The following is a 13205-nucleotide window of genomic DNA, read 5'->3' as shown; positions in this document are numbered from 1 at the left end:
ACCAAAAATTCCCTGGTTGGAAATTGCTGTATGGCGATATATGTCTAGAGTTGCTGTGTGGTAAAGTAGTAAAATTTCTGAAATAACTCGACAGACCACTTGTGTCTCGTATAATGGAACATTCCTATAATTTTGGTTGTCCTGTTTTTCCAACTATGCTTATTTGAATTTGTAGTTTTCATAACTTAACATAAATTATATTATGCAAATTATGACTATGAATCTCTCATATTTGTGAGGTTTGATGTTTTTTCCGAGTACAGCCAGTGGCGTACTTACAAGGAGGGCTTAGTGGGCAGGGCAACTAGCTCAGAGGGGTGGCAAATTTGAGAAATGATTGGCCAAGAAAGTTAGTAGACTGGGAAAGGGGTGAAAAAATTTGTATAACCCTAGAAAAATCTGCCTCTGTCCAGACAGCTAAAGGCTAGTTCAGCGAGTAACCAAAAAAAGTGAGCCAGTGCATGTGTATATGATCAAAAGAGTCTACCCAGAACATGTGTATATGATCAAAAGAGTGACCCAGAACATGTGTGTATGATCAAAAGAGCGACCCAGAACATATGTGTATGATCAAAAGAGTGACCCAGAACATGTGTGTATGATCAAAAGAGCGACCCAGAACATATGTGTATGATCAAAAGAGTGACCCAGAACATGTGTGTATGATCAAAAGATAGAACCAGCAAGGAACCATGTCAGTGAGCAGCCAAAAAAAATTGACCTAGAGCATGTGCAAGCATGAGAGTGACCAAAACAGTGTGCAAGCATGAGAGTGACCAGAACAGTGTGCAAGCATGAGAGTGACCAGAACAATGTGCAAGCACATGTGAGTGACTTATAGAGTGTGTGAGTATGGACGAGACCAAGAGTGACTTAGAGACATGGGTGTACTTGCAGTAGAGGACAGAGGCCAAGTGGGTTACAGCACAATGTGACGAATTTGAGGAAAAGGAGTAAAGAAAATTAGACTAATATGTGTATTCATTTGGCTCTCCATGCCTTTCATTGGTAAGGTTTCAGCAACTTTAACAAACTGGTGATGATATTGACTTATTATAGTAGTGTTATTAGGGCATCCCGTATTTTATCACATTTAGATTCTCAGTTTCCTGTACTGTTTGTTCTCAATGAAATCTGATCACTTAGTTGACTGAATTAATTTTTCATGAAATTAATAGTGGTTTACGAGATTTGCAGCAGAGCTCTTTATTTCCCCCACCCTTTAGCAACATTTAACAAATTATTCGAAAATTTCATATTTTTAAGAGTCTCCAGGATCGCAATGTCCTTCATCTTCCTTGATGAGATATGATGAACCATGGTATGAAGGTAGGAATCGAATTACCAAGTCGATCACCTCTGGTCTGCAGACTTATAGGTTGAGAAACACTGCCCTAATACATACTTTGTCCAAGGACATCCAGCCACAAATTTGGGCATTGCATACATATAGCCTAACATATGTGTTAAAGCTTACATCCAAAGACTTTCCTTCAAACTGAGCACAGCTCTCGTCTATCACCGTTGGCAATTTACTACAAAGTGAGTTGTGCTAAAAGCATGCATATGTATCAGCTTGGAAGCATATATATTGCCCTGTGTGAATTTTGAATAATGCCATCTATATTTCAAATTGTGAGTGAAGTGTGGTGATTGAATATTTGTACTGTTATAGGTCTGTTGCACTCTGTGATGGGACTTAGGTTGGGGGGAATCGGTTCCCATTTGCACTTCAAAAATGGGAATTTCAGCTCTTCACAAAATGACAACCAGTGGTTGTCTCAGAAGGGGTGCTGGGAATACTCTAGCACCCACAGTATTGCATAGCACAAGCACCACCAGAATTACAGTGGAACCTTTTGATAATGGCTCTTGAAAACGATGATTGGGGGTCAGTTTGTATAAATAAAATACATTTCAGCTATTTCACAAACTACAAAAGTGTCTATAAATGGGAGGTGTCCACTAATGAATGGTCCCTCATACGAAGGTTCCATTGTAAATCAGAAAACAAAATTTCCTGCTTAGAGCTATATTCAGGACAAGCAAGCACCCACAGGTCTAAAACACTGCCGTCACACAAGTCTGGCAAATGTGTAGACTTTTTATGCAGTGGAGTCAAAGCAAGGGATGCTGTGGGTGAATTTTGTAGAACAGGTTCGAGCACCCCCAGCATTGAATCACAATTTTCTGCATAAAGCTCAATCAGACCACCCACAGGTCTGAAGCACTTCTGACACCTATGACTGTACGCATGTTACCCAGGACGGCTCTACTTCACCTGCCTCCCAGGTGCAAAACCTCATGTGTCACCCCTAAAGATGAACCTAGTGAGAGGCTAAGAGAGCTTTATCCAAGGGGGGGACTCCGCGATAAACCTGATTTTTTTCCAATCTGAAGCCCACACATTGTTTAGCCTACAAAAAGGGGTGGGGAGGGATCTTGAAAATACAATAATTCCACTTTTAAAGGAACTGCCCTGTGCAGAATCATTTTATCGTTCCTAATTATGCAACTTTTTCCCACGTTACAGCTCTGATCATGTTTTCCTTCCTCTTGAGATTGAATTTTTTAATTGAGTAATTTTTTTAGTTGAACCTCGTTAACACCACAATACTTACACCAAGGTTCCCAGGGCAGAAACTAAGGGAATGCGAGGGGTTTCAGATGCTCCACAAGCGAGAACCAAAAATTTTTTTTCTTGCCTTCTTTACCACACCCACTCCTGAAAAATTACTGGATGGGGGCAGCAACACACTTAAAGAGGGTCTTAGGGGCCTATAGAACAGGGTAGCAAGTTGGGTGGGGCGGCAAATTTGAGGAATGCGTGGCCAAGAAAATTAGACACACACTAGAATTATTATTATTAATAGAAGCGGGGCCAAAATTTGTTTAAGATCCCAGATCTGCCTCGGAGGGGGAGAACCAAACTGCACTTACCCTGTCTCATATAGTCCATTCTTGTTTCTCATCAAATGGCCCCAGGCCCTGCTTGTTCCCGCAAGTTTTCTCAACATCGTCATTGTCAAGGTATTGCTCAAAAGATTGACAGCATGTGGTGTCCTGACTGTCTATAATTCCAAAATTTTAAAAATTTATATTTCTAAACAAAATCTTAGGCTGTTGAATCTTACAACCTATCACACCCCCTTGCAGCTTCGCTTAAGCCTCCTCTGCATATTCCTATACTACCCTGAAGTGAAGGGGGGAAATAAATGGTCTTTCTTTCTTTCTCCTGCTGATATCAAACTTTGAATAAAAGCTGAGTCTGCCCACCAACAGTTGAACTGATAGATAGGTTGTGAGGGAATGGAAAACATGCTATGAGGAGAAGAAAACTTAAAACAGTATCTGGGCTCTGCATTGCTGGAATAAGAGGGTTTTAAGGAAGCGAGATCTTGAAATTGCCAGTGTGAGGGTTGAGGACAGTTTTTCCTTGGGAAAAAATGCTTGGTTCCTAAGAAATTATGGGCCCAAAGCAGAATGTTTTGCACTGTTCTGCAACGAACCCTTAGCTACCTGGAAATGTTCTGCAATAAAAATTTCAATAGAGTTTTCTCATTTTTTTTCTTGAAATTCTACCAGATTGTTCTGCGACGTATGTAACAGATTTCAGCACATTCTGCTTTGGGGTCATTAAAATTAATCAGATCATTTTTGTCACACCAGTCATTTTCTGCGCACGAGGGCTAATTAGACCGGGACCTACAGTTCATTGCCAATTCCGAATGGTAGGTTTTTTTATAATCATCGAGAGGTTGGTGCACTAACTCTTTGATGCGGGACTCCCTGAGGTAGCAATCATTTTCTGTGCATTAAAATTAATGCATTCACATACAATATCATGTCTAAACATCACAATGAGAATATTATAGTGAAACCTGTACGAGATGGAATGTTGAGGGACTGAAATAATATTCTGTTTTAGCATAGGCATATGCAGAATTTTCTCAATTGGGGTTCCAACCCCCCCCCCCCCACCTCAAGCCAAGATTATAGTGTTATTTTACAAGGACAAGAGGGGGGGTTTAACCACCACCCCCCTTGTATAAACCAATGCGTTTTAGAGAGATTTCCATTGCATAAAGGTGCAAATCAAGGCAGTAATCATTGAACGGACTATATTTTGATTCCGTTTAAGACAGGTTTCCATCTCATTGTGTCCGCCTTAGACAGGTTTCACTCTACTTCGCGACTAGGAAATTTAAAAAAAATTTCAATCCCACAAGAACAAATTCCAGCAACACTATCGCCCTTCACTCATTTACATCCACAATAATTTTATAGATTACCACTACAAAAAAAAAAAAAAAAAAAAAATCATTTCACCTAAAAAAATTAATCCCCCCCACAATGTAAATTTAAAAAAAAAAAGTCAAAATTCTAAAACTACATGAAAATAAAAACAAAAAGATGAAAATAGTTTAAAATTACTTAAAAAAATTAAATTTCTCTTAAAAAGTCTAAAATCTCAAAATACATAAAATTTAAAATATATAGGAAATTTGCCTACCTAATTGAAAAAAAATTCAAAAGTTTACGTAATTTCCTTCAATTTAATTTCAAAAAATTTACAAAATTTATATATTAAAAAAAAAAAAAAATCACAAAATTAAATTTCACGAAATTTATAAAATGTTTTTGGCAACAAAAAAAAAATATATATATATATATATATATCTATATTCCAGACGATAACGAGTATTATTCATTTCCCTTAAAAAATTTATAAAATCTTAAAATACGTCAAATTTAAAAATATATATAAATCAAAAAATTTAAATATTGGAAAGTAGTCCACCCCCAATTTATACTTACATTTTGAATTTTTTTTTTTTAATTTCCTTCAAAAATTTAATTGAAAAAAATTTAATTTCACAAAATTAAAAAAAAAAAAATTTGGAAACTAAACACAAAAGAATATTCCAGACGACAGCATGCATTATTGATACAACAAAATAATACATAAAAATTTCAAAAATATCCGATCAATCAATTTAAATATTTCATAACAAAATAAACAAAAAAAAACCGACATTGATTAATTAACTGACTACTTATTAATAACTTACAGCACTCGCATCGTAATAATAATAATAGTACTCGGCGACCTCAAACATGCAACCAACCGGTTCCCGAATCGAGACCTACAATAACAACAACGTGGTCGACAAAAATGCCGTATAGGCACCAGCCAATCATGTAAGGCCTTGCTTTCCCTTTTATATTTGTTTATTTTATTTTTTATTACTATTATTATTATTACATCACTTTCTCCTTCTCCATCCCCCTCTTTCCGGCTGTTTTACAACAGGAAGCGGCAACAATCGAAATTATTATACCGTGTGTGTTTAAAAACAAGATGTTATTTCCGGTGACAAATTCGATAATTTGAATAATAATTATTATAGGGTTTGGGAAAAATAATGATAATTTCGTGCGCTGCCGGTGACAAATCGGAATTATTTATAGGTTGTTCGGATTACACTGTAGTAGGTAGGATACTACCTTTCGGAACTAGCGGAACTCGGAGGTTCGTAACCGAACTTCGCCATTGTTCTGCGTCTTGATTTACATTGCGTCTGCGCGGGGGGGCCAAATAGATGCTAGCTTGCTTGTCTACGTCTACATCTGTGGAAACTGATGATATCGAAGAATTATTATTGTTATTACTAGAAAAGAGAAAAATGAGATGAATCATCGATAAAAAAAATGTCTGGCGTCTGATAACGATAACATTCATTTATCTGTGAATTTATTTGCATAGTCTGTAGTTGTCAATAACGGTTCGTAGATGTCCATGAGACATGGCCACACCCACTCGATGGAATGCGATCTAAGATGAAAAATTATTCTCCATCTATAATAGATATCCCCTCCCCTATCTTTTATGGGGGGGGGGGGTCATTCCACACGTGATCACTTTCCTTTTCAGGGTCGGGAAAAATAATAATTAGCAAATTACATGAATTTTTTCCTCTTCTCCAATATTCAAAATGATTCTTTCTGAATTTCAGGAGATGGAAAAGGTTCTGATGCTTTTCCCATCCCCCACCATTTCCCTTAAGGGTCAATCCTAACTGGCGTATGCTCGCAGTTGGTGAGGGGAGGGGAATCATTGCTCCATGAGCTAAGATGTGAGGGCCGTAACTAGGATTTCTGTAGGGGACGGCAAACATATGATTTTGCTGCCCCTACCAGTGTTAAGTTCGATGATTTTATAACCGAACCCAAAGCAGAATATGTCGAAATCAGCGACGTACGTCTCAGAACAACCAATGTGATACTGCAGAACAATCTCAGGAAGAATGTTAAGAAAATAGGGTTTTCACATAAAAAACACTATAAATGAATTTTTACCGCAGAACATTTTCATTTAGCTGAGGGTTCGTTGCAAAACAATGCGAAACATTCTGCTTTGGAGATGACCGGTATGTTTGTTCTTTCGTAAAATTTGCTACCAGCGGCGGTTGTGCCCCCCCCCCCCCCTCCCCAGTTTCCGACCCTGGCTAAAATTTGTGGTTTGGTGTTTTCGGGAATCCGCACCCGAGCGGATTATGAATACGTAGGTGGTTCAAAAAGTTTTTAGATTCATATTGAAAATATTTTTTAAATACCATTATTTTCACGTCAGATGATAGTTTTTACTTTTTTAAAAGACCCCCAGGCGGCAGCACTAAATAGATTAGCCTGATATTTTTCCTTTATGATAAAAAAGAAAGAGCGACTTAGCCATTTTCCCATTAACAATGGAGCTCGATAGACAAGCATTTCGCGCGATGATCTTTTATGATTTTTCAAAAGGTTTGACGGCGGACGAATGCTACCAAAGTTTGCAGTCGACTTTTCCTGAGTGTGCACCGTCACGTGGTACAGTTTTTAACTGGTACAGAGAGTTTAAGAGGGGTAAAACGACCTTTCAAGACGACTCTCGTGTTGGTAGACCCAGCACTTCGATCACTGATTTGAATGTCTGGGAAATCGAAACGCTTGTGAGAGAGGATCCACGAATAACGCACAAAACTATTTCAAATATGTTGAACATTAGTTCCGGGAGTGTCAATTCCATCCTCCATAATCAACTTTTCCTCAGTAAGCGCTGCTCTAGATGGATTCCCCATTCCCTCACAGAAGATCAAAAGACAGCACGCGTTGATTGGTGTCATTTCATGAAGAAAAAATTCAAAGATGGCACTGCCAAGAGCATTTGGGATGTTGTGACAGGAGATGAAACATGGATTTATCAGTACGATCCAGAAACAAAGCGACAGTCTGCAGTTTGGGTGTTCCCAGATGAAACGCCACCCACTAAAGTTCGACGTGGAAGAAGCATTAGCAAGAAAATGGTGGCAACTTTCTTTGCTTATTCTGGCCATATTGTCACAGTCCCACTTGAAGATAGAAAAACTATCACTGCAGATTGGTATGTCAATGTTTGCCTTCCTGAGGTGTTGGAAAAGATGCGCGAGAAGCGCCCAAAACGGGGCACTCGTGGGCTGATTCTTCATCATGACAATGCATCAGCGCACACTGCTCGCAGAACAAAGGATTTCATCAAGAAAGAGAAGATAGAAATTTTGCCTCACCCACCTTACTCTCCTGATCTTGCCCCGTGTGACTTTTTCCTCTTCGGAACTGTGAAAAATGAGATGAGGGGAAAAAGATTTTCAAGTGCGGATGAAGCTATAGAGGTATACAAAATGAAACTGGCGAGCCTTGACAAAGAAGTGTGGTCAGCTGCTTTTAAAACTTGGTTTCAAAGAATGGACAAATGTATTGCTGCAGGGGGAAGTTATTTTGAAAAAGAAAACTGAAATTTTTGTTGTAAGTTGATTTTTTCTGTGCGAATCTAAAAACTTTTTGAACCGCCCTCGTATCCTTACCTCAGAAGAAAGAAAAGATTACCCCCAATTTTTCCAGAAAATCCTGCATACGCTACTGCATGTGCCCTTTTGGCCCCACCCGCAAACAGAGGCGTATGCAGGGCGAAGGCTCTCCGAGGAACGCATAATCACTGGACTGCAATTTTCGTAGAAGTTTTTTTTTTTGAAAAATTAGAGTCGCTGGTACTCAGGGGGCTTACGTAGGTCGACCTTTTTTTAGGCCGACTTTTTTTTTTGGGTGGGGGGCACACAAAAATAAGAAAAAACTTAAATAATTAAAAGAAATTTGAGTTACTCAACCTTCAAAAAGCATTTAAATTAACACAATAGGGGCGTCGGAAGTGCCTTATGAAGAAAACAATATGGCGAGGGCGGCCGCACTTTTTAGTTTTACTAATGTTATTTTACCACGCACAAATAACAACTGCTAAAATTTTGATATAAACTCAAAATTTTGATATAAACTCAATAATTTAACTAATTATTATTGCTTATAAAATACTAACATCATATCATGTTTTTCTTTTTTTCCATACGGCACATTAATCAAAAACCGGTTGCTAATTTCAATGGGAGAATGGTAACAGTTTTATTTGATAGGTGGCGGAAGGTGTCTTAGTGCATTGATGTCTTTCTCACATGAAATATAATAATGTACTGTGTATATAATTTTTTTCAATATTTTCTAGAAGGCATATTTTTGCTGATGGAATTTTGTTTTATCCGTTTATTGGTTACGGATAAAAGTGCTTAAGAAAGGCGCCATTTTTTCGTAGTGGAAAAAGTTTACAAAATATGGACGTTTAAAGTCTGGGAATGATTGAGAATGCTTCTGTGTACATAGTTTTGCTGCGCAGAAAAGAATCCTCCCATATTGTATAAGGTTGCGAGTTATTTTGTCATTCAGCATAAATATCACAATTCTGTGCTTATCATGCCCCCTCCATCCTGGAGTTAAGCCAAAGCCTCCTAGAAGTAGTACTCCTAGTAGTATCTAGGAGGCTTTGGCTAGGACCCCCCCCCCCCTCAAGACTGAGATCTTCGGTGGGGGCCTCCTCTATAGTGAATTTATAGTGTAATAAAAAACAAAAAACAATGAGGTTTCTCCCGGGCCCAAGTGCTAGAGCCCTGTCATCCCTACCCTTGTAGGGATGATAGTGCTCACCTGTGCAGGGACCTCAGTTGAATAGGAGCTTCCACGATAAGATCTCTGGCACAATAATTTATGACAATAAATGTGTAAATTAAGAGTTGCTGCCTAGGCCCTCTTTCATTTTGCCCTGGGGCTATGATGTTGTTGGGACGGCAGTAGAGGCACACTATTTTACGGATTTAACTATTCAAAAAAAAAATTGCGTTCTGTAGGACAGTGTCATTATTATATCATCAAGGAATCCGCGGAACAGCCTTATAACACTCAAGGGATCCGCGAAAAACTTGCAACTGCAAAGTGCCTGGGGGCACACTTGCAATTTTTTCGCTGGGGTAGCGTACACTGATTTCCATATTTATTGCCGAATGGGTTTTTTTTATAGTCATGAAATAGTAGTTTGATAGTCATTTAAAGGGTAGTAGGGTAATAGGTATATCTTTTAATAGTCATTCAAAAAGATAGTCAGGCACCAGGGTACCCATGGACATTAGGGAACTGCGAAACCCCTGTTCAGAGGGCCGCAAAGTTGTTTTTTTTTGCACCGTGCCGCAAAATACCAGTCCCTGTGTGGCCCCAACACACAATTATCATAATATAATTAATAAGTTGGGAAAATAATTTTGACTCTTGATTTCAGTAAACGATAAAAATCCTAATTAGCTGCGTTGATAATACTTGAAAAAACTGCAAATTTTTACAAAATAGTCTGGCCTTAAATTACCTTAAAAATACGCGGATGTCCCGAGAAATACGGGACGAATGGCCGTACTATGCTTAATTATTCTGTTCTATCACTTTGTCCTCCCCCCCCCCCCATGCAGTTTTCTAACTAAATTTCTACCCCCCCTCCACCAATTTCTACCTAAGGCCCCCGGGCATAGCAGTAGCCCCACATCCTCGAGCAGGTCTTCCTTCAGGCTTCTTCTTCTTACCAGGCAGGGACCTGACTCTGTCCCGCTAGGGATATTAGCCATTTACTCGGCTGAGTTAGTCCGTGCTGTAGAGTGCTGAAGGTGTCCGACCGAAAAGCCCTTGAAATACATTCGAAGGCCACCCGGTCCGGCGCATCCAGCCCTCTTTCCTCTTTTTATCCATGATGATGGCACTATCCAGTTCTCTCTCCCCCCCCCCCCTCCTCCCATCAAGCAGCTTAGCATTAGTGGTGTCCCTGTGGGCCGTTCGTTCCGACCTGATTTGATGCAAGCCTTCCCCCAGGCTAGGATCTTGCCAGGCCCTCAAGACAGACTTTTCACGGGCAAGACCGTAGCGGAAGGGGTCCGGCCTTGGGGATCTGGTCCCCCCCCCTCCCGAAATGTGAGAAAATGACCGAAAAATTGAAAAAGATGGCTAAATCTATTGTTCTAGCACTTTGCTTTCCCCCTCCGAAATGAAAGTGGGTCCCCCCCCCCATAGGGGGAGATATACTTGGAAGTCTGAAGGGGGGGGGGATGCACGGTCATTATTGCTGGGGGGGCACGATGATGATGATGTCAATTCATATATACATATATACATTAGATAAGTGGATTCTACCTTTGACGCTGGGGGGTGGCAATGTCCCATCCCCCCAGAACGAAATTTCAGGCTACGGGCCTGTTCATGGGCCCTTTTATAGTGAATTAATTGCATGAAAAAACAAAAAAATTATGATAATTGTCCCGGGCCCCAGGACTAGAGCCCTGCCAGCCGCTTCTACCCCCCTCTTGTGGGAGCCATGGCCCCAAGGTGGGGGGGGGGGCTGAGTTATTTAATCAAACAATGCATAACTTTTCTAAAGAAAAAATCAAAATTAGTAGAAATTATGAATTTTTTACTCACCCGATCTCATCTGAACGAGACCCGTCTTCCTCTTCCATAAATCAGCGTGTGTTAATACTCCACTGGATCGTTGGGTAGTGCATACACACCCCCCCCCCCCTTTCCTTCGTTCACTAAACACTGAAAAAAATTACGGTCAAGGGAACCTCAAAACATGAAAGAAAAAAAAAATCCAAACCTTACACTGCGTCGGGCTTATACGGTGACCTCACGAAGCTTGAGAATGAGGCACATGATCAGGCTAGAACTCCTTAATACACCGAAGGCGGGGGTATATGAAGGCGTCTTAGATCAGGCTTACGTGGTGGTGATTCGTCATGCTCACGGGAAGAAACACAGAGAGGGGGGGGGGGAAACAGACCGAAATGCAATCTGTTGAAAATTCGTGTCCAGCCGTGGACATTTTAAGAACAGGGTGGGGGAGGGGGTTGCACGCGCAATCTTTTCATTCAGCGGGCCAGATATACGATGTTTCTGTCGCTCGCGGGGCCAGAAACTTATAAAAATAGGATGACCACATGAGACCCGTATTTTACGGGACATTTCCCGTGTATAATTTTGGTCGTCCCAACTTTTTCACAAACTGTCTCATTCCTCTCCCCCCACCCCTTATAAACGACGCTTATTTGAATTTTTCAAATAAAGAATTGAGATTATTTTCATGACACAAATTGCTGTCATTGACGGTATTTTTGGCTGTAATCTCCGTATATAACTTGCGTTTCACAATACTTTCGGTTGTAATCGTCAACCTTACTTGCCTTTGGCAATATTTTTGGTTGTAATTGTCAACCTTACTTGCCTTTGGCAATATTTTTGGTTGTAATTGTCAACCTTACTTGCCTTTGGCAATATTTTTGGTTGTAATTGTCAACCTTACTTGCCTTTGACAATATTTTTGGTTGTAATTGTCAACCTTACTTGCCTTTGGCAATATTTTTGGTTGTAATTGTCAACCTTACTTGCCTTTGACAATATTTTTGGTTGTAATTGTCAACCTTACTTGCCTTTGGCAATATTTTTGGTTGTAATTGTCAACCTTACTTGCCTTTGTCAATTTCTTTTTGGCTGTGATTGGCAACTTCGATTGTCTTCGAAAATTTTTCTTTGGCTGTATAACGGGCAACTTAAATTATCTTCCATAATTTTTTTTGTTGTAATTGGCACCTTTGGACAATTTTTTGCGATAAAATTGGCGATATCCCGTATTTTTATCCAGGAAATATGATCAGCCTAGGCTTTCATCTTGTTGTGTGTATTGATACTTCTCTACCGGAACGCATTTGTGAGCCGGGTGGAAACCTTTAGCGGGCCGGAGGCATGGCCCCCTTAACATCCTGAGAACAGGGGGCCCCTAAACTGGGATATTTGGTGTTCCTCAAATCCAGACTTTTAACGGGCCTTTCTACAGTGGATTTGTAGCTTTAAAAAACAAGAAATAATAATTGTCTCAGGGCTTTAGCCATTGACTAGAGGTTCTCTAGGAGGAAATGCTATAGCCCTCCCTGTCAGCCTCACTCTTGTGGGGGAATATCGATGGAAGCTGCACACCCCTGTTTTGGAATAACATTCTGATCATGAAATGTATTAAATTGCAATTTGTTGTTAGTCCCTCGAAAATTTTCTCTTCGGATGTTTCTCTCTCTGTTGTTGTGCGGAGATAAGCATGGCCGGATTGGAAATCAAGTGGCACTAAAATGTGGAAAAGGTCATTGTGTGTTTTTTCCTCTTTTTCTTCTTTTCTCTGATCTTATTCTTGTTTGGCTTTGAACTTTCGCTTTTCTTTTCTCACTTTGGTAGCTACATACAATCAATCAGCTGTAACCACTCCGCTGATAACGTAGTATTTCGTACGAGAGTGCGAAACAAGATGTGAAACATGTAAACATTTCCTGATAAGTCGCTCTCAGTATTGATATGGTATCTTTGTAGATAGTGTTGGTGTGTGTGTGATTTCTCTAATAATGTCTGGTAGTGAAAAAAAAAAAATGGATCACATAAATAGAGTTCAAGTGCCGTTAATTAATAGTGTTTCAATCAGAACTTACACGGAGTAAGGCGGCTGGAATAGGGAGATATCCAGTGGCTATAACAGGGAGAACCTTGGTCAAAACCAGAGATGCGTAACCTCCATTCGGTAGCCCTCAAAGAGTTCCACCCTGCATGCTGTTCCTAATACGTTTCTGACAAGGGCGTAGCCGGGGGGGGGGGCAGACCCCCAAGTGTGAAGTTCCCCCGAAATGTGAGAAAATGACCGAAAAAAGGGAAAAAGATGGCCAAATCCATTGTTCTGTCACTTTGGTCCCCCCCCCCCCCGAATGAAATTTCTGGCTACGCCCCTGGTTTCTGCC

The 13205-nt window shown here is 40.0% G+C and overlaps 1 protein-coding gene across 6 annotated transcripts in view; it reads right to left on the bottom strand.

Annotated features, from left to right (window-relative positions):
- Nucleotides 1-13205, bottom strand: part of l(2)k01209 (uridine-cytidine kinase-like lethal (2) k01209) — a 43382-nt gene that overhangs the window by 20138 nt on the left and 10039 nt on the right. Inside the window, exons 1-2 of one of the 6 annotated variants that reach the window (XM_089239355.1) lie at nucleotides 10855-11102; nucleotides 2941-3071 (exon numbers count right to left, since the gene is read on the bottom strand). The exons of 1 other annotated variant lie outside the window; for it this stretch is intronic. In XM_089239355.1, the coding sequence (XP_089095481.1) occupies nucleotides 2941-3023 (83 nt within the window). In that variant the 5' untranslated portion in view covers nucleotides 3024-3071; nucleotides 10855-11102. Of the gene's footprint in view, nucleotides 1-2940; nucleotides 3072-5072; nucleotides 5673-10854; nucleotides 11113-13205 lie in introns of those variants that run through there. 4 more of the 6 variants (XM_089239349.1, XM_089239377.1, XM_089239366.1 and 1 more) reach the window with 4 other exon arrangements.

This window comes from Pholcus phalangioides, unplaced genomic scaffold (assembly GCF_987345545.1).
Source record: "Pholcus phalangioides strain wild (caught in Gottingen) unplaced genomic scaffold, Ppha-v1.0 ptg000002l_1, whole genome shotgun sequence".
NCBI lineage: Eukaryota > Metazoa > Arthropoda > Arachnida > Araneae > Pholcidae > Pholcus > Pholcus phalangioides.
The sequence above is the reverse complement of the archived record's forward strand: the minus strand, read 5'-3'. Positions and strand labels throughout refer to the sequence as shown.